The sequence below is a fragment of the Hemibagrus wyckioides genome, linkage group LG06, assembly GCF_019097595.1.
Source record: "Hemibagrus wyckioides isolate EC202008001 linkage group LG06, SWU_Hwy_1.0, whole genome shotgun sequence".
In the NCBI taxonomy this organism is placed as follows: Eukaryota; Metazoa; Chordata; class Actinopteri; order Siluriformes; family Bagridae; genus Hemibagrus; species Hemibagrus wyckioides.
Window position 1 is genome coordinate 22,411,292 of NC_080715.1, and position 26,997 is coordinate 22,438,288.

The window sequence follows — 26,997 nt, forward strand, 5'->3', positions numbered from 1 at the left end:
CTTGTGGCATAACTTAGCACATGTATGGTTTTAAATGTGTGTATGGATATTAACATGACAAAAAAAATCTGATAGTCCACTCACTGTCTAGGAATTGGACAAAAGAAGAAGTAAAAGAAGTTGAGCAGGTTTGAAAGATGTACTTGTTTTTAAAAGAATGAATTTTACTAACCTTATAAATGAATAACTAGCTTGTTGATTTGCAGTCTTGGATGCCTTATCTGACTCCCTGGAGTTCAATAATTACACAGCGTCTACGGTTACAGCGGCCATGTTTGATATGAGTTTATCTGAGCTGTCTGTCAGGCAATTAAGGTCAGCGTTCAGCATTCTCCCAATAGCACAGTCACAGCCCCAGCAAGCAAGGGAGCGGATCAAAACCAACACAGATCAAATTAGGTCACTCAGTCTCAGTTTCCACCTTCAGCCCCCCTCCCCACCATGACAACACACAATGCCTCTGATAAAACATTTCCTAAATGACTCTTCACCCTGTGTGACCTATACATTTAACACCCGTATTACCTGAACAGTCCTGGAAAAATGAATCCCAAGTCTAACGGCAATTTAAAATAATTGTTTTTAGGTTTTTTGAGGTATTTTCTTCATATGAACATCATAATTCAGTCAAATGATTATGTACAGTATATGATCCTTTTGGGCCATGTCCAGTATGTGTGTCATTATTTCCACTTGATTGTTATGCTGATGAAGTTGCTACAAGTGGTTGTGGGAGAATGGTAATAATAACTAAAACATTTACCTTGATCCTGATAAGGACGTGCATCAGGCAGGTCAGAGCAGTAAACAACTTAGTGTTTAGACAATAAAGACTAACATGAGAAGAAGATTCACTCCATGGATAGCCATAGATAGCCTGGTCAGTTTCACTGTGTAAGGACTCACACCTGATACCCTGTAAACATGTGGCTTTGTCTGTACATCCTTGTGTGTGTGTGTGTGTGTGTGTGTGTGTATGTAACTCGTGTGATACGTGACATGCTATACTGAACCACAGATTAACTGTTTGACACCATGATAGCTTGGTAAACATACAGTCATCCTTTTTCAAACAAGCCTTCTCTCTCATTCATTCAGGGTTTTTTTTTAGCCATTACTGCTTTTAATAGTCTAAGCTACATTTTTGAAATAGAGTTTTAATTTAATGCAAGCTATGCAAAAAAAAAAAACAAAAAAAAAAAAACATCATGCCCACTTGGTTATGTTTAAACAAAAGTTAAAAAAGATCCACACTTTTAAAACCACAAATGTGTAGCTATATTTTGTAAAGAATGAAATGAGGAAACACTTACAATTAGATTTTCGAACCATTTTTAAACAAAGTTCAAAAATCCTTAAAAGAAAACCTTAAAGGTTCTTTGTACAGGATTCCCTGTGTCTGTCTGTCTCTCTCTCTCTCTCTCTCTCTCTCTCTCTCTCTCGCTCTCTCTGTGTGTGTGTGTGTGTGTGTGTGTGTGAGTGTGTACATTTTACCTAAATTCACATTTGTAGTAACCTACCAACTAAACTCAATTTCTACTCACTCTGTTATTCACGTGTTACTTTGTTTTCAGGCTCGTTACCCACCTGTGGTTAGACTCTAGTGATTCAGGTTGGCAGTGTATAATGCAACAAGCCAGACTGAACAATAACACACCATATATGTGTGTAATGAAGGGACTATTTGATATAAATAGTAAGTCTCCACAGTATGAATACCTGTGCTTGCAAGTCTTGCACTTGTCACCCATGATCTCATTCTCCCCTTTTTTTGTATTGCACAGATCTGAAACTCTGTGTTGAACTCTGTTAGGAATTAGGAAGGAAGAGATTAACTGAAAGCGGAGGATGAACAATCACACCCCTCCACTTTCACACATTTAGAGTTCTGAGAAAATCAACAACCTGAATTATAATGTATTAAATAGGGGAGCATGCAGGGAGCATGTTGAAAGCAAAGTTAATATTCAGAAAATAATAGACTAAAAAGCAAATGTCACCTCATGGGCCATGAGCACATGGTGTGAAGCTTAAATGAGCCTTGATTGCAGAAGGCAGTTTGCATCTCAGCATAGCGCTCAATTAAGCCGAATGATTAGCATTGCCTCTGACTTGTCCAGTTCTATGTCATGTCATAAGTCTTGGAGTGTGGCCTCATAGCAGGAGTCTGATTTGACCAAAGCCCTGGGCAGCAGCTTATATCACTAATGAGGCCTTAAACATTCAGCGCTCCACATATATGACTAATGGGGCTTTCGATATTCAGTAAGACCTTAGACCTGCAGGAAACTACTGAGAGCTGCACTGAACACAAGCTATCAACAGCGCAACTCAGACCACTTTACGCCATTTACTCTGCATGAGCCTTTCCTGCTTCGCTTTTAAATATGAACTTAAAAGGACATTCCTTAATTAGAGTCCATACCTGGAAACACCATGTCATCTGAATGAATACTGGTGTAAGTATTTTTGTGATTCTAATTAGGAGATCTTGTACCAGGTTAAAGCCTAAGAATAATACGTCTGTTACGGTCACAATTATACCTAAGACATTTACGTGTTTCTCTGTTTTTCCATATAGATAGCAAGCAATTCAAACAGAATTCTTTGGTGTTAAATCCATGATCTTTATTTAACCATATCCTGACATTTATTTAATGTCACATTTGTCATGTTTGCTCTTATTTCCAACCGGCACTCAAGCATTAGCAGACGTCAATAAACTCTACAGTAGCTGCACATGCAAAACCATTGCTACACATCTTTCACTTTGTATGCTACTTTGTTGTGTGTGTGTGTGTGTGTGTGTGTACTTGTGTGAAATGTCTCTGAATGTGTGTGCACATTGCTGAGAGTGAAGCAGTGAGCACTGCATCTCCTTCAAACGTCTTCCCAGTCAATGGCAAAAACAAAGGTCAGGACTTTGGAAATGTCACTCAGTCTTTGGCTTGGCACTTAGAGGGCCAAGGGAACCTGGGGGGGGGTTTGGCCTGGCTGCAGGTTCCGGGGGGACGGAATAATGTGTTGCGCAGTGGCTGCTGCTTCCTCTTCCCCTGGTGGCTGGGGGCAGGCAGTGAGGCGCAGTGGGGGCTCATTGTTCCGCTGCCTTTTCCATCAGCTGCCAGAAGGGTAGGGGGCCTGACTAAATGGGCACTCTAAAATAGAGCACAGCCGGGAGGGAGCCCTCCCAAGTATATAAAGTACACCTAGAAAGTGTGGAGAGAAATTTACAGCCCTAGTATTTAACCATACATATGACACATATATAGCATTTGAAGCAGTCATGTTTTATTTCCGCTTCTCACGTATGCTACTGATTCCAAAAAGGCCACTTCAAGGATGTGTAGGTTATCATGCACGGTGTAGTATGTGCCAATTTTTTTTATTAAATAGTTGATCTTTATCTTAATATAGTAATGTTTGAGAAAACTTGCAGCTTTTTTAAAAGTAAATATAATAATACATTTTATTTAATAATAAACTATGATAATATTGCTCATTTCTTAACAAATACATATGGGTTTTTAATTTTGCGCTCGATCCAAGCTAGTAGTGATGTATATATGTATTTATCTTTTAGATTTTATGCTGTATATAGTAGATTAATCATGAACAGACAAATCAGGCTTTTAGGTTTTCTTTTATATATTTTGTACATTCAAGTTTGACAATAAATCCTTAAATATACAGAATATCTGACCTCAAAGTCTTTTAGATACACTAAAGAATTTCTGCAGCACCATTGAGCGTTCAAACTGGTACAATACAATAAATGTGTTTTGCAGTTTGATACTGTAATCTGCATGGTATTCTGGGAGAATATTTAAAGTATTGGTTAGATAATATTGTATTACAGGACTTTACTGTATAGCTATTGTAATACTGCTGTAACTATATTATAATATCACAAAAACTATGCAGGATTATTAACCTTGCTAAATGACTTTACTAAACTTTACTAAATTTGGCTCCTGAAGTAGTGAAAGAACCTCAAAGAGATGATTTCTCCATTTTCCATTTCTTCCATGATTGTTATTCTATGTTGAATAGCTTTAGTTATTTTGTGCAAAGCAGGGTGAGCAGAAAATGTTTAAACTGGAGGTATTGCTATGCAACACGAGGTGCTCTTACACTAGGTAGGTAGCTAAAGTTTGCTTGATGTCTCATATTTTAAATAGATAACCATTTTTCTGTGATATTCAGGACCGTGACCCACTGATAGTTCCACTTTTGTGCTAATTGTTCAGCAGTTTCTTATGATTCGACATTTTTATTGTGTAACTTAATATCTTACGCTTGTGAACTGAAATGAAATGAATACTGAGGGGGGTGACTGATTGCTGATCAGATGATTATTTCAGGACAAGTAGCTGAAACAGAGCCATGCTTGTCGCTGGCCTGTGGGTGATGAAGGCAAGAAGGGGAAAAGGAGGAGCCATGGCCCTGAGCACACCTGAGCTTGCATTACCTGCCGTCTCTCAAGCAACATACTGAGAGCGTGGAAACCTGAGTGCAGTCATGGGAGGAAATCTGGCTGTCTGTCAAGTGCCTTTGTTAGTGGTTCTATGAACAGGTCAGATTGGGTTTCCCTGCACATGAAACAGGGCACCTAACCACGGACAAGGCAAAGCAGCACACACAACACCTACAGTATCTGTCAATACTATGTCAATAACAATAACCACAATACGAGCTGTTCAATAAAGAAAATATGAGTGTTTAAAACAAATCTGATAACATATTGAATACTGCAGATAATATGGGAATCTATCTAGATTTATTCAAGATGTTTTTGGCTTGCAAAGAACCCCAAGAAACTGTCTGTCAGATATATGTTTTATTTTTAATTAAAAAAAGGGAATTGGTGAAATCCCAGATGAGTCAAGGTGTGGAAGAAAAGAAGACAGGACTCTGTGGGTTTAGGTTAGTTTCTTAAAGGTTAAATTTATGATGGTAAACAAAGAATCTTACAACAGAATGTGTTCCTATTAGAGAGGGAGAAGAACCATCATAACCACTCCTTTTATGAAAATTTGTCATGGCTCCTGGGTGGGGAAAAAAAAAAGTCATTTTAAGCTTATAACATAGTACCTTTCTTAGTATTTTCAGAAGTACTGCAATGCCTATTATGTTATATTTAAAAGTGGAAAAAAAGTGCTGTTAGAAAAAAGTGCAGCACAACAGGAAATGCTTAAAATCATATTTTATTCACCATCTGAATAAAAAAAAAACAGCAACAGTGTAAGACCATTAAAAGTTGTTAAGGGTAGCTTTTACAATACATTTAAACCCATCTTTAACAGAAAGTAGATTTAAATCCAGTAACATGTACTGTCTCTGTACCTCATGGATAGGACAAGTAATAGGTAAGCACTCTGAGGTATATTCTGTCCGAGTACTAGGAATTTAAATCATGCAAACATCTAGATACACTCCTACTACAAATCACTCAGGTTATATTGTTTTTTATTCTCAAACATTTCATGTAAAAATGACATATCAAGAGCGTTCCCATGATATGTCTGAGTGAGTGGATAATTTCTTGTTGAGGGCCTTAGCCCCTTAGCCCCTTACTGTTCTAATTAAAACTGACAGAAAATCAGAGAGATTATTTACAGAGTAACATCAAGGATGCAGATGCACCTAGAACGCAGACTGCTGATAGGGATAGGATCGACACAGTAAATAAAGAGTTAAAAAATTAAGTGAAGGGTGTGTGTTTATATCTGATGTAATAGGCAGAAATGTTTAAAAAGCCGCTGCCACATGTGGGAATAACTCACTTGCTCGTCTTCTCAGCTCTCGCTCTCTGCGGTCTTGTTTGTACAACTTCTTATTGTGGTTTCCCTTCTTCCTCTCTTTTTCTTTTCCTGCTTCCCTCTCCTCTTTGTCTTTTTTTTTTTTTTTTTGCTTGAGGGAAATCTGCAAGACTGCCAGCAACAGTTAATCCTCTTCCAAAGCACCTTAACTATGCTGGGAATTCTGAGGACGCTAAAGAAAACAACAGGAACAGCCGTGCACTTTACACTGGCTTACTCTGGCAGGGGTGTCTCTGTCTTCAGATGCTGTGCCTTTTTAATAAGGAGTTCAAAACAATCTGCTGTTGTGTGATAACTGTGTGTCTCTTGAGTGAGCGGGGAGAGGGGCCATGCTGAGTTCAACAGCAGCATCTCTAAAATCCCATTACAGCAGTTCACCTGAGATTACACAGCCTTGAGTTGAAACAAGACCTTACCTTCCAGTCTGCACGGAAAACACAATAACACTCGAAATATTACATAACTACTTTCATGATCAAATACTGCCTATCTTTTGATGATAGTAATTTTGCAAATAAAAAGGTAGCGTGTAGGCCTGTGTGAGCGAGAGCTCTTATATTTAAAGGTAATCTCTCCTGTCTGCCCTTTCCTATTGTTATAGGATGTTACCGTTCAGAGACATTTAGCAGACATCCTTGCGGTGACACCAGAAACACAAAATGAATCACTTTTTTTTTTTTTATTACTATTACAGTAATTCTTTTTTTTCACAGCTGTCATTTATGCTACTTCAAAATGATGGTGGTAAAACACCATTTCAGTAATATCTATAATCCCAGTGGAAATCATATTCAAATAAATGAGTTTCTTTTGGGATTTCATGAAATAAATTAAATAATTAGCCTACATTTAGCAACATTACTGTCATGTAAAGAAACATAGAAGTGTAGCACAGATATCTTGTATAGCGAAGTCATCAAAATATTAGTGTAGGTTTTTTAGTTTGAACTGAAAAGTGTTTGTTTAATTCAGTTTTATTCCTGCTCAGAAAATTGGCACCTAGAATCTTTACAACCGTTCTCAATAGCCTTAGATTCTCGAATTACACATCTTTACCTGGAGACATTACAGATGTTCTAAACTGCGTCAAAGAAATCTCTCAGCAGCATGAAAACAAGGTCTCAGTAATAGTTCTATCAATCATCAAAATCAAACAAATAAGAAAATGACATGAGCTTTTTTTAATGTGATTACATATTCCTTAAGAGCTCCAGTTGTGCTTTACATTTATCATTCCAGTCATACACTTATGTTATTCTTCTTACAGAATACAAGACACATCTTCCATCAAAAATCATAATGATTAGTCAAGACAGTTATTTTTGAAATCAATAAGTTGTCATTAGCACACCTAAATGTAGATTGGGTAGGTGAAAAGGATGGTGAGCTCAGGTGGAGTTTCAATGCACTGTTCATTATGCCTGAATGGTGACCTTCAGGAGTGCACATCTCTGTAATCATCCTTCACTCTCCATCTCTCTTGCTAAATGCTAACTGGATCTTTTCAAAGCAGCCACTGAAAGGCAAAATTGTACTATTGAAGAAGTTTATTAGAAATTGATTTACTCCTTTCAAGTAATGTAGCAGACAGAAGACTTCAAAAAACTTCCATGGACATGAGACAATCTCAGCTGAGCTGTATTCATCCTCATGGACATGCTTAAAGATGGAAACACTTTTGGAAACCAATGAAGGGGAAACCAGGGTCAGTAGAGTAAGCTATGGAAAAGGTGGATTAGTGATGCCTTAGTGACACACATGCTCAGGGGTGAATCTGGTGTTAATAGGTTTGGTATTAGTGATGAAATAGAAGCGCAATAGAAGCTGTGTGTGTGTGTTACATCTATATAACAAGTCTCATTTTTCTATAATCTCATCAATACCATGTAGTTCCTGTCACTTGGAGATAACAGAATATGCTGAGGATAGTTCTAAAATAATATAAAATAAATAAAATATATCACATATGAAATCATAGTTTGAAAAATCATAGTTTGAAAAAGATTCTGCATGCTCATTAAAATTCATATATATTTTATAATATGTATATATATTATATGATGTTTTTCTTCAATTCTGTAACAGTAAACTCTACAGTAAAAGTGGTTGTGATTTGGTTGTGAGAACCGTAGAGAGTGTAGAGAGCAATTCTTATAATGCATGTTTTTACAAATCCATGGCAACAAGTGTACGTGATGTTGATGTGGTCCAACACAAAGGAAATCCTTAAAAGAATTTCACCTTCCAGTGGCTTCATTTGCAGAATATTTATCATCAGTACTTCTTCATCAGATGCAGCCTTCTGTCTGCATTTCAGCATTGACGTGGGCATACTGTACATTTACATACTTTCATCCGGCAGATATCTACAAATGAGGCAATTATTCAGTATCATACTGAGCAGTGACGAAGACAAGGGAAGGTATGGGTGATAGGAAGGGGGTAAGTATTAACTGTACTTACATCTGTTTGCCCATTTTAATTTTTTTTTTTGTCTTTACTTCTAAATTCCGTCGAGCATTATTACTTCATCTTAACACTTAATTTATAACATTTCTCTCATTGTGTCTAATGATTAGTTACATTTAATTTGATAACAGTATTTGGCTAAGTGACATAAATTGCATCAGTCTGTTGGTGTAGGTGGTGTGATTTTTATGAAAGTACTAGTACAACAAACTGTTGCAATCATTTAAAGTACACACACACACACTGTCAAAGAGAGAGAGAGAGAGAGAGAGGAGAGCTAAGTGTGTTTTGGCACCAGTGTGTGTCTTAGGAAGAGCTGAGTCCTCATGTGATGCTTGAGGGCGGGGAGGGAATCTGCAGAGTGAACAGATTTAGAAAGTTTTTTCAATATCGCAGAACTACAACTACTGTTAAAAGTCAAAAATCAAAAATCAGGCTTCATGTTGAGCATTCATGTTGTAGAATACAAGTACAATATAAAAAAACAGAAACACATACACCTATTTTTTGTTTTAAAAAAATCTTCCAATCTCAGATTTGTTTGAGATTTATATATGTACGAAATGTAAAACACACACAATGTCAAACACATATACAGTAAATTTACATGTGGTACTAAAAGGTATGCAATTTACCTGTAATTAGGATATTTATTTCCAAGAGAGAGGAACAAGATATTAAGAGTTTAAATGACTCTAATTCAATTCAATTAGAGCTTTAAATCAAACTGAAATTGATACCGGACTCACAAAAAGCACAGAATTTAAAAACCTTCTCTGTAAATATAAGAAAATATATGAATTTTTGCTAACTTCTAAAGGTTCTAATGGTTCAGTGTTAACCCTATAACAGAGCATGTCTTTAAGAAAGCATTTAGGAATGTCTGTCTGTCACCAAATATTCTGTATATAAAGACTACTGGTACAAATAGATTCACTTCAGCTTGCAGTGAAATAAATTTCTGCTCTCCATTATGAGCCCAAAAGGTACAAATCATGTCATAATTTAGCTTTCTCAAGGCCTGTGTTTGCTGATCACACACTGTAAGTAAGGGTCAAAGGTCAGCAGTGGTGAGAGCTATCAGTGACACCCAGAGGAAACGAGCCGGCTGTTTCTATCATCACCTCCTGACCTCTCATTTACCTAATCTCTACTGAAAATAATCAGATAGCCCAGGGATAGCACCAGTCCAATGTTTGCAGGTGTATGTGAGACAGATTTAAGGCTGTGATCAGTTATTGAAGTATCTTCTTATTTGGTTTGAATAAGCAGCATACAGCTCAAGCAGGGTTAGCTATATTGGGACCGGTGTTGGTTGTGTGCCTCTGTTTGGATTGACAGATTCTTTTAGACCTTACTGAGAAATAGCAGTCCAGGACCAGAAGAGCAACACAGCTCCAGAGCCATATCACACCCATCTATGTGTTTATCTATGTGTGACTCTTGCTGACACCGACATTACTCTACTTTTTCTTTTTTTGTGTGCATCAGCAGTACTGGATCAATGAGCTGAAATTGAGAAAAGAAGCCCACATTAATAGCAGAAATGGCACATAATATGCAACATTTCATTTGACTAAAATAACTGGATGTATTATAGATACTCTACTACTTGGATTAAAGATTTTGCTTTCTATGGGAAAAAATCTCAAAGCTGAAAACACCCAGAATTAATCTAAGCTGAACTGAAGCTAAAACATACTGTATGGGCTAGAACTATGGTTGAGGCATTCATTCTGTGAGCTGGAATTCAAGATACACAGAAAATTTATGTCAATAGTGTGTGATATCAATCCCCATATTGCTGTTTAACCCTTTCAAGTGTTGCATCCACACTCATAGAACATTGAAAAGAAAATAGATTTAACTCAACTTCATATCACTGTTACATACATTACTTTATACACAGTTATACATACTTTTATACATAATTGTATATATACAGTTACCCTTTGTATTATTCCGTTCAGTCTTGCTGCACATGGTGACTGTGACGGACTCAGCACACCTCTGGCATTTCTTTGTATACAAAAAGGTGTCATCTAGTAAAAACTGTAAGACTATAACCTTTATCGAAGATGATACATCAATTGATGTATGTGTTAAACAATGAATATTCAAATATTTTGGACATCAACATTGCATGCAATTATTTAGTAAGAAAACCATTCAAAAATCTGGACTTTGAAAGAGTTTTATAGTAACTCATTATTACATATCGCTCAATTATAAGCTATTCTTAAATAGAAAAACATATGCACAAATGTTTTGTTTTGGTACTTTGACAGAGTGAAAGATGATCAATACAAAGCTACCATGACACAGAAATAATACTAAGAAGTACTAGACGTGATATATGTATAGGGCATGTATCATCATATCCACTAGCACTGATGATGATGATACTTCAGCTATATTAGGTCTTTACCCTTTTAAAATGTTGATATTTTCCATATTACTCCCATATATGTCTCATTCTTTTTTAATGTTACGTTTCTTTTTAATACTTTTCCATCCGTAACAAGCTAGCTAGTGCAAAAATCCCATTAGAAATTTTTTTTATTTATTAATTTTTTTTTGCTGCATGACTCCTGAGTTAAACTATATAAACTTGCCGAGACACATAGTATTCTGCCATCTATAGTCTATAATTGTAATTCTAAATTGTGATTACATACTTTAAAAATCTTTACAACTCCAAAAGGAAAATGTATGTTGAATATATGCAAACAAAGAACGAAGGAAAAACATTATTCTCTGGCTTGAAGTAAAAACATTTCACCTTGACATTATGGCTGAGTCATGGATCTACAAACCTGCACTCTTTTTCCATGAACAGAACAATAGTACATTTGGTACTAATGGACTTGCATCCTATGTTTGACAGTGAGGAAACTAGAAAGTCTTTTTAACACGCATACAAATACACACACACACACACACACATGCATACACACACACACTCATATGTAGACACTGGGAGAATGATTACTGGTCTTATTTGCTTCGGGGTAAAGCTGTCTCTCAAAGCATTTTTGAATCCTAGAGGAAAGTGCCCAGCTGAGCTAACGATCCTTTGTGTATGAGCCCAAGGAGTCCCTCCACACATAAGACCTGAAACAATTATTCAGGAAACTACTTATTACACACAGCATGACAGTGGCCCTCACTAGGAGTTGGCTACCTCAAACCAGATTCTATTTCTTTTCTCTTTCTCTAGCTCTTTCTCTCTCTCTCTCTCTCTCTCTCTCATACACACACACACACACACACACACACTTGTTGCTCCACTAAGCCCTTGTGTATTTTTCAAATGAACAAATGTACTTTTCAAATGCTTCATTCAAAGTCCAAAGCTAATTTGGAATATGTAGACCAAATTGCACATGCATTTCTTTGGGCATGACTGATCCAAAGGACTTTGAAGTACATTTGGCACATGCATGCCTGTGGAGTTGGATTAGATACACTCTGCCTCTACTCAAATATCAGCAAAAGATTAAATCAGAGTTTCAAAATCTCTAGTTATTATGCAACAGATTTATGTATAAAGTCTTTTTAGCATAAAAACTCTTAAGGAAGGGACTGTATAAAGGAAGGAGAGAGAGAGAGAGAGAGAGAGAGAGAGAGAGAGAGAGATGAAGAGCTACAGGAGAAAAAATGGGACAGAGATAAGCTGTAAAGCAAGAATACCTAGTTCCTGGAAAACAGGGCATAAAGTACCCTCCCATTACAATGTCATTTCATCCCAGCACAGTCTTTAAGTAATAACTCTCAGTGGGGTGTGCCATTATCGCCCCAACCCCTCTGCCCTCCATCCGCCACACTGTCTTCAAGGCAGGTGCTCCTGTTGTCATCAACTGTCCACGCAGACTCCACTTCCCCTCTGCAACATCCCTTCTGATGGTCTGTGTGCTTCACTATTCCACCTTCCATCCACTCCTCCTTTTAAAAAAACTCACAAAGATGGACACCACAAAATCAATAATCAATCCATGAACATCAAATCCTTTGTTGTGGTTTCTCTCTATCTGTCTCCCTCTTTTAGATGTAAAAGCAAAACACAATCAGACACAAAGTTTATCCCTGATCGCAAAATACAGAGGCACAGTGAAGCCCAAAAACAGCAAACAATTCAAAAACCCATTTGTGAACCCCTGCTGAGAACAAGTTTACCTCATGAGATGGGTCAAACTATATACAAGGAAAGTCATTTTCAGTTGCCATTTGGGTTGTTGCTAGATCGCATCATTTGCTTATTCTTGTTTGATTTCAAACCAAAACGCTGTGCAATTAGAGAGATGCCTAAATTATTCTTGCACCATTAACTAAAGCTATTATCACTCTTGTTTGTTTTTTTAACCAACTACATACAAGTGTGCAAGAGCTTTTCTAATCAACTATGTTTTGATCAAAATGAGATGTGAAAACTTGGTAGAAAAGCAACAACAACAAAAAATCGTGCCATGTCTGTTCTAATAAAAACATTTTATGCAATACATAACATAAACACTTTGTGTCTAATGCAGTCTGCCACTGTTTATCTTAATACATGTCTCTTTTTTTTTTGCTTTATATAGCTATAAAGACCTCATAGTACTGAAACCCTAGTAAATTTATTTGCTTTAAAAGACTTAAAACTGACCCCCCTTCTTTTTCATAGTTGCATTGTTTGGACTACTGAGATGTAAGATTTGCGACGTGGTGCGTGCTGGGTCTCTGAGTTCAATGCGTTTTTCATTTCAGAACTAGGACAGCTCCTCAGAAGCGAAAGAGATCTCGTGCGTTTGTGACTTGAATTCGAATTTCAGTAAGACACGCACACTCTGAATTGTCCGCGTTCACATACCCAAACATACAGCAATAAGGAGCTGCAGTTGGAAGGGCAATGTGTATAGAGAACAGAGGAGTTGCAGCTGCCCTGAGGTCTGAAGATCTCCGCAAAATCGGGATCAGTATTCGCCATTTACTTCAATTAGCATAGTCGGTCGCGCCTGAATGACGAGCCTGGGCGCTTTTGTCCCCTCATCACCCGAGGACGACGGGGGTGACAGGACCCAGGTGAAGCCAAAGTTACAATAGATTAACGGCTTTTTTGGTGTAAGACATGAATGCAGAAGTACGCACAGAGGACCCAACAAGATTGCAGAATTGAATTATTATCATACATTTTTATAAAATGTATAAAAGAAAACGCCAAAGAATGTGTTTACTGGTCTGCAGCCTTTTCATGGAGAGAAAAGTATTTCATAATCCATTGTGCTCTCTTTTGACCATTAGAGTCACCCATGGTTCTATAAAGGATGGAAATTAAATAAGCCGTATAAATTGGGATATTGTGTGCTTATTAAAACATAATCCAAACACTTACGGACCCACGTGAGTGGGGAAACTGCTGTCCAAACTCTATTACAGTAATTAGGCGTATCACGCATCATAGTTTTCATAGGCTGGCTGGAGCTTCAGTTATTGTACCGTTTAAGAATAGTAGTTTATTATGATCACGGTTAAAATTGTTAATCAAGAAAAATACAAACACGGCGTCATGCGTGAGAATTGCGTTAGGAAGTTGTGAATGAGAACATTCAGATGCAGTAAATGAGGGAAACGGGCAGATGCGGCTGATTATCACTGCCGGCTGTAGTGTTGCCGTAATGAGCGAGCAGACCGACTGTTCGGGTGCTGATTAGCGGCCCTTAGGGAGCCTCTGTTTTTCTTGAGTAATTGATAGTTAGACTCCGCTTTAATTAAAAACGCTGCCTGGTCCACTGATGTCATATTTTGCGGAGCAGAGGGAATAAGAGAGAATGGATTAAGCAAAGCGACTGCGGTTTTTTGTATGTGTGTGTGCTTCTGTGTTAACCCTCATCACTACGTTATTATAACATTAAAACACTAGTTGACTGCAGCTTAACAAAATGTACATAGGCTATGCAAATTGTCATATGCCACAAATTAGTAACACGGTGATGTACACTACAGCATGCAATAGAGTAGGTTTTCATTTAGTCAGAATACCGTCTAAATGAGCTTCAGTAATAAGCGGCGCTGTTACTAAAAGTTCCTCTGTGCACTCACGTATGGGAGGGCATTTGAAGAGATGGCGTTTTCCCTCATTTTACACACCCTTTTCCCACCAAATTCCCGGGACACTTTGGCTTTTTGTGTGGTCCCCCCGCCTTGTCCCGCTCTGGAGGGCTGCCCCCTATCTAACGCACACCTGTGTGACTGGCCCGCTCCCTTCACGAACTCGCTGGGGCTTGTAATCAGCTTTGTGAAGCTATTGAGGCCACGGCTCAGTGCAAACTTCCCAACCACACAGCGCGCTCGACCACTGAATGGCAGCGCAGCGTGGGGGCGCCTCTCCAAACTCCGGGCCTGCCAAATTCCTGCAGAGTCTCTCACAATCACCCCTACACAGACACAAACAAGAGTGAGGAGAAGAAGAAGAAGAAGAAGAAGAAGAAGACATTTAGAGACGATCATAAAAAAATAACCAGAAAATGACGATCCTTGAGATAAATTCAAGTGTATCAGTCCTTCCTGGCGGAGATCAGGCCTATTTAAAGTTCAGTAACAAGTTGTTTGACCTGAGATAGCTATGTGAATGTCGATTTTACTGAGAGACATTCTGTTGGAAAAACATTGCATATAAGACCCTGTGATTGCAGGCAAGATGTCATTTTAAAGTTTAACACTTTGAAGCTCAGCGCATTAAGTCTGCCTGCCTCACGCAAAATACAAGACTACAATAATGCTAATCTTGGCATATACCACAAAATCTGAACAGAAAGGAGCAAAACATTGGAAAATAAAAAAAAAACGTTAAACTAAGTTGTGGGGGTTTAGGGGCGCATTGAACGCCAAACCACATTTTGCGCCGCTTAAAAGCCTGCTAGAGAGTCGCAGGCTGCAGAAATTGCGGCGCAGCAGCATCTCTCCTCTTGGAAGGGCGCAGGATTAAGAGGCCGCGAGATTGTTAAACATGTCAACGTGTAATTGCACGATAAGGCCCTCGCGAGGAATTTATTGGCCCAGTTGCTATTTCTATTCCCCCCTAATCTCGTTCAGCACATTCGTTCCGTGCAATCTGTCTCCGTAATCTTCTGCGACAGAACGGCGACCAATAGCGGCATACCGGCTTTTTTTGGTGAAGGGAGAGAAATATGCAGAGGCGTGATAAAGTGATGCTAATTATCCCCATTTAGGACAGCGAGTGCGAGAGATCGGGGAGCGCACGAGAGAGAGAGGCAAATAGGAGCCAGCAGCAGCCAAGGCTCTCCCAACGCAAAATATATCGGTGGTTACAAGATAAGGACATCGCCCCTTGAGACAATTTATTGGTTGGGGTTCACCGCCATAACCAGCAGCTCCACCACTTTGGCGCCCACTTCCAACCCCATCCCATCTTTTTTCACGCACACCCGCCCCACCGCTTTGGCGGAGGAGTAAATTATTTTGGTGAAATTTACCAGAACGCTTTGGCTTTAACCTGGCAACGTGCCCTAAATCGCACCCCGCCTCTGTGCTTTCAGCGCTAATCCGTGTCGCTTTTCGGGGGCACCAAAAATACAAAGAGCTGCAGAGAGGGCAGTCTCTCAGCTCTACTACTCCACTTCTCAGGCAAGTAAAAGTGTAGGCTTATTCAGAATCAGGATCACTCGGTCATCGTGACAACTCGTTATAGGAAACTGAATATAATATGTATTTTTATTTATTAATACTAATAATAATAATAAGAAGAAGAAGAAGAAGAAGAAGAAGAAGAAGAAGAAGATGATGATGAAGAACAAGAAGATGAAGAAGTTATTACATTTGACATAATATCATTAATAGTGGAAAAGAGTCCAGAGTTGGGTTATCAAAATCATGATGATGAGCAAAATCATTTATTTAGCAGTTAACTTAAAACATTCTTACCGTAACATTTTTTTAGGTTTTGTTTATTGTAGTTAATTTATAATAGTCGCTGTAAACAATAAACTAAGTAGGCTATACTAAGGGTTAATTTTTTTAAAATACCATAAGCATTTAGATTCTTGAGGTTTTATCCTTGTGTGTGGGATGGGAAGCTGAACTGTCTGGGGCTCTGACACTTGTTGCTGAACTTCCTCTGGAGTAACAGTGAAGCGATAATAGACTGTGACCTGCTGCTGACCCAGAGGTCAGAGCGTCTGCTAATTAATCCCACATCCCCTTACACACTCCATTCAACTCGCTTTCTGTGATTTAGCACTCAAAAATACATGATCACAAGATGGTCCACAACTCAGCTCCCAAGTAATGTACATTAAATGAGTGCATGCGACACATAGAAAACTATATTTAGTAAACTGTCCTGTGGGAACATTAGGCTTACTTATAACAACATATCAACTTATTAAAACCCACTTTATTAAATGTAATTGAAGATAGAAAATACTGTTTATTAGTGTCTGATTCTTGGTCTGTATATCAGGCAGTTTGTATTGTATGATTATTTTATGTTTGCAAACTCATGCGTAAAGTCCGAGATAGACTTTAAGAGTTTAGGTTTAATACACTATAAATATTTAGTACACTAAACCTTTTGCTCTGTTTAAATTCAGTATAAACTGTATAAACAGAACAACCTCCACAAACATATTGCTTGCGTTGTTAGCTTTTTAAAACCGCACAAGAACATTATCGTAATGCTTTTTAGTTTCTAAAGTTAAAGTTTATAGACCTATATGAATTAGGCTTACTTTATTCTTGGGCTATAGCAATTATAACGCTTGAACTTAGATTATAAAGGATCTTTTAAACTGCAATTTAATTAATTAATTTTCAGTCTTTAATAAACGTCAGCCTTTGTTAAACGTGTTTTCGGTGGAAATAACAATTTATTGTGCAAGATAAAGTCCAAGACAGTCGATTAAATACATTGTGAAGAAACAGCTTGGTTATAAACGTATAAACCTAAGAAAGTTATTTTATAATTTCCCACATAACATAATAATAATAATAATAATAATAATAATAATAATAAAGGTTGGTTTAATTAATGGAAAGATTTTAATAGATTTTAAATAGACTGTCTAAAGTAAGAAATCTTCCCGAGTGAACTTCCCCAAAATGTTCAGATTAAAAGAAGTAATTAATTTAGGTTGGTTGTCTGAAATTTCGATGATGGATGGTGGAATAACAACTAACGACTGAAATATAGGATGCAATTAAAGATGGTCCTTTACGCTGAGGAGTAAATAGGTGTACATTATTCCCCAAGAAAGATGTGAGAGATGGAACGGAAAAATTTCATAATGCCATGAACAAAATAAGAAAACTAACACATTTTAGAAGCATAGTAACATTCTTCCAAATTTTATTTAGACAATGAGTCAGCGCAAAGTGAGGATGTAAACTGGCAGAAATGCATTTCATAAATTATATACAGCAGCAGTTACGTGCCAGTCGTTTCCAAATATTAAAACTTATTCACAATTTACAAGAAATGTTACAGCATATTCCAGGTACACAGATTCACGTGTACAAATGTTTCAAATGTAATAGGCTATGCAAGAAACTCTTTATAAATTACCAGAAACATTTTCCAAGTTATCCAAGTTATGCTAGATGTGATCTTATTAACTTAAAAAAATGAATTTGCACAAATAAATATGTGAACAGAAACACTTCAGTCAATGGGTACATCGCGGGATTTTTTTGGCATGGCCAGGAAGAATGTCAAATTAGAATTCATGAACAGTATAATTTATAAAAACATGTTTAGTCTAAGTGACAATATCGGCTCTCGATTTCCTCGGAACAGAAACCGAAATGATAACTATTTTTTATCTTAAATTACAAGGACATCTTAAAACATTCTGTACAAAAGTAGTTAATGGCCATCGAAAAGAGGTCAATATTTGGTGGTGTGTCTGAATCCCCCCTCCCTTTCTTCAACAATTTCAAATGTGCGTGAGCGGGACAGTTCCGTTTACTCCGGCCGCCGTGCTCTGATAGTGTTGCGGTAAAGCGTGTAGTCTGCTTTGAACGGACGGCTCTCCGGACTCTCCAGCCGGTAAATACATGCTAATCATCTCCCTCAAGTCTCCCTGGCACGGGCCTCTGGAGTGCGTGCTAACTGGAGGACTTACGTTCGGCTCGGACTTGACCAAAGAGCTCAGCGTGCCGATGGCAGCCGACGACGCAACACCCGCGTTTTGGTGCTGGGAATAAGAAATCCCTCCGTAGCCGGGCGGTGACGCGCTCATGTAACTCTGTGAACTGGATATGGGGCTGTACTGCAGAGCACTCATGTCGTAGCGGTGCATTGGCTGCGGGTTGTGCGGATGATGGTGGTGGGCATGCGGGTGGTGGTGGTGGTGTGCCCCGCTGCCTGGGTGCTGCCCATAGGCGAGCTGTGCCTCCTGCATCATAGCAGCAGCAGCGGCGGCGGCAGCGACTTGGCCCGAATACGCGCCGTTTGCCCAACCGTTCATGTGCGAGTAACCGGCGCCGGCTGAGCCTCCATGACCCCCGGGGCTTTCTAACCTCTGGCCTACTCCGGCTGCGCTCATGCCCACTCCGAGGCCAACTCCCGCTCCCGTGGCCGCTCCGCCGAGCAGACCGCCGGCCAGAGAGTACTTGTCCTTTTTAAGCAGCGTCTTGGTTTTGCGCCTCGGTCGGTATTTGTAATCCGGATGCTCTTTCATGTGCAGGGCGCGCAGCCGTTTTGCCTCGTCGATGAAGGGCCGCTTTTCAGCTTCTGACATCACCTTCCACTCTGCGCCGAGTCTCTTGCTGATCTCAGAGTTGTGCATTTTCGGATTTTCCTGAGCCATTTTCCGGCGCTGCCCGCGGGACCACACCATAAAAGCATTCATAGGGCGTTTAACGCGCTCTTGGTTGGCTTTGTTTCCCGTGTTCGGACCTGTCTGCCCCGGGTTTGTATTGGTCTGGGGTCCCGGGGAGTGCAAGTCCGTCTCCATCATCATGCTATACATTCACGTGGCTTTAAAGGCTTCTCAACCAACACAAAAAAGCATTAACTTTCGGCGCTGGTCCGCCGGAGCAGGTGCAACACAAGCAAGGCAAGGAGAACTCCGGAATGAAGTGGAATTTAATCCAAACAGTGGCTGTGAGTCTGAAGTTCTGATGTTGTTTTTTCTTTTTTTTTTCCCCCGCAGCCTGTTTTGTCTTGTCCCCAACAGCGGTTTTACATCCACGCTAATTGAAAGCGCATTGGAGCTACTTTCCCTAGTGGAGCTGAGGAGTTAGTTAAAGTGGCGGCCATATGACGGGTTTTGACAGCGATTAAACCGAGCCAGCGGCCAATGGCGTGCAAGAACGAGAGCGATTTGCATGGTGATCGGTGCAGTGACGTAGGAGCGAGGACAGACCTAGTAGGCGGGGTGCAGCAGGGGTCAACCACGCCCCTCTAACGGAAACCAGAGAGCGGGAGACCCTGAAAGATTAGGGCTGGTTGATTTTTTCCCAGTAAATTAATAATAATAATAATAATAATAATAATAATAATAATAATAATAATAATAATACACGTATACTAAACACTTAACTGCATCCTATTTACAAGTCACCATGCTCGATTCACTTTAATTTTCAATCAAACATAATTGTGTTTAATTGGAAAAAAAGGTAAGATCTCGGAAATAAATAGATCTAAATAAAATAACCCAATTTCCGTGTCCAGTTTCTAGCAAAAAATGGAAAAATTAAGTTTAGAAACAGTTTAATGCTCTGCTGATATGATATGTATATAATAATATGAAAACTATAATATCCTAATATCATGAAAACCCTTTCAGAATCTCACTGGTTTTGCTTATGGTTAAGAAACACCATTATTATAAATAAGCAACCGATTTTATTTTGTGACTGTACTTGTCTTCTGTACACGGATACAAACCCAGGATAGAATTGTGCACTGTGCTCACCTGCACATCCCACATGCGCCACACACACTCGGTCTGTCGGCATTCGTTATAATTATATCTATATATATAATCTATATATATATTATAATCGTATATCATTGCCTATATGTTCAGCAAGTACGTTTAGTCAAACGGGACCATAGACGTCCAAAAGGAGTCTTAGTGCCGTCTGCTGGCAGTTCAGTGTCTGGAATATGTCACGGGTCGCAAAGACAGCATCACAGCACGTATGGGAATACACATTAAAGTGCCTTATTCTGAAACAACGGATTAGGTGGAATATACATCTAAATGTTTTTTTTTACTCGGCATGTTGTTTGCAACGCACGTCAGACTGAAGACGATATTAAAACCAAGTGCATGTTACAGTCTATTGGCAAGGGGAAAATCTCACACTGTGCACAACGCAGCACATGTATAATTCGAATTACACAGCTGACCTGCCCTGAAAACACCAATCAGCCCCTAATTGAAGGCAAAACAAAAATATTCCTGCCCCGCTGCGCAGCTAACGATGCCAAGCTGTATGGCTTTTAATTAGGTTAATACCGATATGCATGAGAAAAAAGAGTCATTCAACGTGAATCACACACTAAATTGTGTAATTGTGCTTAAACATATGACAGTGGTAAATATCATATCTGTCACTCGCTGAAGGCGAGATCATTTAAATTACAGGTAAGAAGATTGATGAGTATAAAGAATATCATTTATTTGCTCCGTTTCCCACGATAATATTAAACGACACCTGTGGAAATGGATACAGAGTTATAGAATTACGTCTAAATATTTTATGTGGTGATATTCTATGGATTGCTCAAAATAAAAACCAGGAACGGGTGTATTTTGATGGGGTTTTGTTCTTTCATTGCTTATAAACCACAAAGCAATACGCTTGCGCATTGTTGATGATCTATTACAATATGAGAATTTATATTGTAATGTATATTACAATATACGAAAATACGATCTCACAAGCAGAACATTTGATTTCATCTATTTATTTTCTTTATATGCTTTCGTGTTGTAAATAGCGAATTTTTTAACATTAATAATAAGTCTTTTTAATTAATCTATATTTTACCAACTAAACCCAGCCACACAGTGATGGCCGAGAAAACGCAAGTTGCTATAGCACAATACTACTACAAATAATAATAATAATAATAATAATAATAATAATACATCGGTACATTGTTATTATTATTATTATTATTATTATTATTATTATTATTATTATTACTGATTCATTTATTGTTTGTGTTGTTGATGGTTTTTAATAAAGATAAACCAAACTTTAGTGTTCATACTGATTAATTTACTATTTTTCTTTATTTAAAATGTTTTTAGAAAAAAAAATGCTTGACGAGGGGATTAGTAAGATTAGACGTTTCCGTTTCGCTTGGATTAAAGTCAATTGAAACACACCGTAACCCTCGTGGGACACATTTACTTTGTCCTTGTTATTTTGTGTCCCTCGCTGCGCGCTTTGGAGAAGTGCAGATTGAGCACGTGGGGGAGAAGGGAACGGCGGTGGTGCGCGCGCGAGTGCAGGGGTCACAGCAGTTCCCCTAAACAAACAGCACTGACCCTCATAATTGTTCAAGGGTTCTTATTTGTTGGATTAAGATGGATGCGCTCTCTTTCTCCAAACACAAAAGATTTTGTTCAGAGCCCATAATGGCACTATCCAAATTAATAAGCTGCTTTCTGTTAGACATATACTTTGTTCTCGTGACAAGTAGTAGTAGTAGTAGTAGTAATAATAATAATAATGATTTTAATAATAATAATAATAATAATAATAATAATAATAATAATAATAATAATAATAATAATAGTATAAGCTAACGCATATAAGAACAGGTTTGCAAGAAATAATGTGTGGACGAAAAACTAAACATCTAAACATAAAACTAGACTACCAGAAAAAAATTTTATTACCCCGCAGTGTACCCTCTCCCTCCCTTTGCTAAACGTCTCCCAAAAGTGGAGAGTCTCTTGAACTTGTGAGCAGGCAGTTTAGCATCACCATCTGACAGGTGTTAGCGGCCGCGCGCCTCACAAAACATAATTACGTTGTAGGGAAAGTGGAACAGTAAAAATGGCCTGGGAGGAGAGGGGTTTTAGCTATCAGATATCAGACATACCAGAGTCTATAAAACAAATGCCCCCTTAACTCGCATTTCCACTACATAAGTGAAAAAAAAAAATCTAAAATCTATAGACTCTGTAAATGTCCTCACATATCGGATGATTCCTTATCCTAAACATATTTGTGTAGAATATTTTCGGTCTGATTGAAACAAATCGGGCACGTGCATGTTCAATTTTTAATGTGGCTTAAAATATAATTCAGTAGATTTAAAAGTAGGATCGTGATTTTATCATAAACCTCACTGATAATAAAAGCAACGATGACAAAGTAGGCTAGATTGTGTCACTCATCTTTTGCGTTATTGATGAGACATTTATATGTAACCTGTGTAGTAGTTTAACATCATGAACATTTATTTACAGTTGTTCATTTATTTTCAGTTATTTACTGCTGGCTAGAGTTCTTAAATAAACAACTGAGTTTTATCAGAGGGTAGTGTTATCATAGAATTTGTTGAACGAAGACCTCCATGACGTTTGGTGAGTTAAAATGACCATTTGTCAAACATTGTACTACAGTACTGAGAAAACCACAATCCAAATATATTAAACCTAACTAATGTTTCGGCGGCATATTTTTTGAGCTTTAAACTTAGACATTATAACTGGCTTAAGAATACCACATTTACTGCATACTTGAATAACCTTCTATAATTAACGTGTTCGGATATTTATTGATATCTCTTTGCCTACCGAGTAAATCTGTTAGTCTTGTCTCGGCGTGACTGTAAGGGCGCTTTCCTCGTGCGCGCGGCACTCGACAACCCATCGCTGATACAATAGCATTCAAAATTCACAGTGCAAATGTGTCATTTATCATTTATCCGATTAACCCAAAGACGTTTAAGCGTCTGTACCTCAGTTTAAATATAACCTTCTTGACTTAATTATAAACACCCGGCTTAGTTAAGGGCAGTGTGGTCAGTCCCAGCGCACTGGAGTTGTTGCTCCAAACCGGGTATTATTATTATTATTATTGTTTTTGTTTTTGTTTTTTTGACGAAGATTAGTCGTTTAACACACCACGCGATGGTATCCAAATAACACAATCTTAATTCCGATTTTCCTGAAGTGTATAACCAATCCGTTTCAGCAGCAATTTTTTTCTCTCTAAAAGAATCTGAATCATTACATTTCGGATCAAGCAAACTTACGCGAGTTCCACGGTTCCTGTTTTGCAGTGCTGGAAAATTGTTGTTGCTCGTGACTATCGCTCCATCCCTCTTAAAAACTAGTTTAGTGCGCCAAAGCTGCGCGAGCCCGGCTCCCCATCCATCCCACCACTCACTACACACTGAGCAGAGAAGCAAGAAAATGAAATTTATTATAGACTCGAAAGACAATTTCAAGTCATTGTTTCTCTCGGCGAAAGGGCTCCTTCTTACATAATGAAGCGCCTTTTGTGTGGCGCGAAACAATGGCAAACAAGTATTCTAATAAATAGCCACTTTTTTGTTCCCTCTCGAGGATGAATGGAGTCGAGCAGTTGGGTTTGAAAGCAGCTGCGGCGCGCGCAGGAGACGCTCGGGGGCGGAGCCTCGGCGCGCGGCCACTCTGCTCTATGGAAACGGACTTGGAGTGCGGAAGCAGCAGCGGCAGCAGCAGCAGCATGTCCGCAGCCTTGATCGCCTCAAAAGTCTATCAGCTACTACAAGGCTCCAAAAGAGCACTACAAAATTAAATAAAAGAGTCCCTAAACAGACATTCTTTCATTTACTAGGCGTTCACAGTAAAGCACTTATGCGCATAGGCTCATTTGGACAATAAAAAAAGGAAACGTCTCAGTGTGTGTCTGGAAAAAGCTCCATAATAACCTCTCCTCCAAACTGGAAAATGAGGGACGCATCATCCAATTTCTCGCTTGTAGTCCATTACAAAAATACGTCAGTAGACAGTACATTCAAGGTTCATTAGAGACCAGAAATAAAGGGTGTGTAATGAACCACTAATTACCATTTTAAAGTTTAGAAAATCAGTAACAAATTTGTACCATCATCATTTCAGACATGATATGAATCAGAAGTTACAGCTGAAATACTGAAATATACATCAGATATGGCTGGCTGTGTTTCCAAAATGTTGTGAAAACTTCATATGTAGCCTCTTACAACTGGACCGGTTTTGGCCCTTAATACCTTAATGCCTAAAACTCATCAGAATTACCATTTTCTCACAGCTCACAGATGTTCATGATTACCCAGTGTCACTCTAATTGACATCCCTCACACCCAGAGAGCAGGCCCAGTTATGCTTTTTTTAGACTCATGGATGTCTCTGGTATCATCTGAATTCCCCAGTGATAGGGCAAACTGTTGGTCCATAGAAGAGCCACTCAGAAGTTTCATTTCATACCTTTTCATCTTTACAGACCCTCAGTTATGAAATTCAGTAGGGGTAGAGCAATACTCGGAGGGGGTGTGGTGGCTGAGGGCATATATTGTTTTGTGGAAAAGCTTGTGATTAGTTCTCTATTTACCATGGGGCAATGTTTAAGCTACACAAAAACTGTGAGCTCGTGCTGAGGTGAGACTGTAAGCATTGTATGAATTAACATGGAAAATCTCAATTCATTTAACATTTTTATTAGTGTTTAGCCCACTTGATACAAGGTGCACCGTAGGAAGGGGCTGATTGATTCAGTAGGCCCAGAGACAGACAGACAGTTGCTCTGGAGTACATGACCTAAACAGAGATTTTGGAGATTGAGGGCAAGTTTGTTTTTCCATGGACCTAAGATGTCTTGCTTAGTGCAGCATGGTAAAATCAGCATGCTGTAGCCAAGTGCAACAACTGGACTGCTTAAATGGTTCTTTGAATTTTGGAAAATAGTTCTCTATGTGTGCCATTCAAAAGAAAAAGAAAGAAATGGAAGTGTAGACCAGGATAAATGTAAAAAAAAAAGAGTTTTCACAAAATAGTAACTAGCTTCTGAACTGGTTTTTCTATAATAAATGAACAACCTCTGAATGTCTATTAATAATAATAATAATAATAATAATAACAAAGAGCACTTGTTAATTGATTTATAAAGGAGTGTACAAAAAATAAAATACGATCAAATTAACATGCATGAGATAGCAATAAGAAAAAGCAACGCAAGCTAAATTAGTTCTTCACCCAAATGTTTCCATATGCAACTGTTAATCTTTATGGATCTATAAATATCCTTTCAAAAGGGTTCCACTATTGCTAAGAAAAAAACAGTTAGTGTACACAGAGTGTACCATATGTTTTTGACAGAGTAATGGAGTGTGTAAGCTCTGACAGGCTCAGTAGGAACCACATCATCTCCATCTGATGGTAAATGCTGACTGTATGTTTTCCATAGACTAGAAATGATCTAGAATTACTCTAGTCATTCACTAACCTTCACTAATATAATGTTGTTGTTGATGATATATAGTATAAATTATATTGAAAGCATTGAATAAACCAAAATAAGATGTCATACAGTGAAATTATTGAAATGTCTAAAATACCTCAAAGCAAAGCTTCTTGCTAATCCTTTGCAAGTACTCAGTAAATGTTACTCAGTAAATATATCCAGTAAACTCACTGCACAGTTTGTTTGTTTTTTGCCCCAGCCCTCTCAAGTAAGTTTTTCCCACACAGATACAGAGAAACTCATACAGTAACCTCAAATAAGCTCAAGATCAAACTAGGACCCTGGCACTCTGAGGTTTTTCAACCTTTTTAGTATATTTTACTGCTATAGCTGAAGTCTGTGGTGGTCATCATGACAGCTGTGTGATTTGTGATAAGGTTTATATGCTCTGGTTGTGGGGTGAAACAAACTATTATATCTGTCTCCTAAGTCAACTCATGGCCTTAATGATTCAGTATTGAATCAAGTAATTAAAATATTTTAGAAGTTAACCTCAAATTTACAGATGTTTTAAGATGCAGCTGTGTGGTGTAGATTTAAACCTTTGTTTAAACAATATGCCTTCTAAAGATTTTTAAAAACGGACTTAAATTTTGTTTGTTTATTGCACTGACAATAAAAATGCACAGCATAATTAAATTAGACACAGTAGTCAGTCTTATGAATAAAGCAACAGTGTATACAGTTCATCACGGGATCATTATCCCCAACAGAGTTTTGTTGAACCCCATCATCAGCAGGACTCTGAACGCGATCACTGCACAGTTCATTAATCTCTTACCACGGCTGTTTGGGCTGCCAGTGGTTAAACATCTCTCTCAGGGTACAGCACTTCTTCAGCAGGATACCGCTGTGGTAATTTTCTCAATCTATTAGCAATGCTCAGCTAATCAAGTCCCCTCTCCCCAACACTGGCGGGAGCCGAAGAGACATGAGCAGGTGTCAAGCCTGTCTCTGCCGTTTACCACTGCAATCTGTCTCCCAACTTTGCCTCAGTGGGATAATGGAGGGATCATATGCAATTGATTCTCTCGCTGCTATTGTGCCCAATCTGTTGCATTAAACACTTGGCAGACATTCAATTACAAATAATCAAATCATTGTTTTTTCCTTCCCACAGTTCATCACATGCACGCTCTCATAAACATAAACAAGCACAGTAACCTTTCCCTAGCAGGGTCTCATTAGTAGCCTGCTATACCATACCACTGTTATTTCAACTATGTAGAACTTTTATGTAGAAAATTAT

At 38.4% G+C, this 26,997-nt stretch overlaps 1 protein-coding gene across 6 annotated transcripts; it reads right to left on the reverse strand.

Annotated features, from left to right (window-relative positions):
• Positions 1-10,129: 10,129 nt before the first annotated feature.
• sox1a (SRY-box transcription factor 1a) lies at positions 10,130-23,818 on the reverse strand. 6 transcript variants are annotated; one of them, XR_009204659.1, is made up of 3 exons: positions 18,407-20,148; positions 14,509-14,701; positions 10,130-12,233 (listed from the first exon to the last, which is right to left on the reverse strand). XR_009204659.1 is itself a non-coding variant. In XM_058390812.1 (2 exons), the coding sequence occupies exons 1-2, from the start codon at positions 19,253-19,255 to the stop codon at positions 14,696-14,698; spliced, it is 855 nt and encodes a 284-aa protein (XP_058246795.1). In that variant the 5' UTR covers positions 19,256-20,148; the 3' UTR covers positions 10,130-14,695. The 6 variants fall into 6 exon arrangements, 1 of the variants encoding a protein (XP_058246795.1); XR_009204658.1 differs by having other exon boundaries at positions 10,130-12,245; XR_009204657.1 differs by having other exon boundaries at positions 14,367-14,701.
• Between the last annotated feature and the right edge of the window lie 3,179 nt (positions 23,819-26,997).

What these genes read in the sequence shown, in the direction of transcription:
- sox1a (XM_058390812.1), bottom strand. Translation starts at nt 19,255, where the DNA reads ATGTATAGCATGATGATGGAGACGGACTTGCACTCCCCGGGACCCCAG.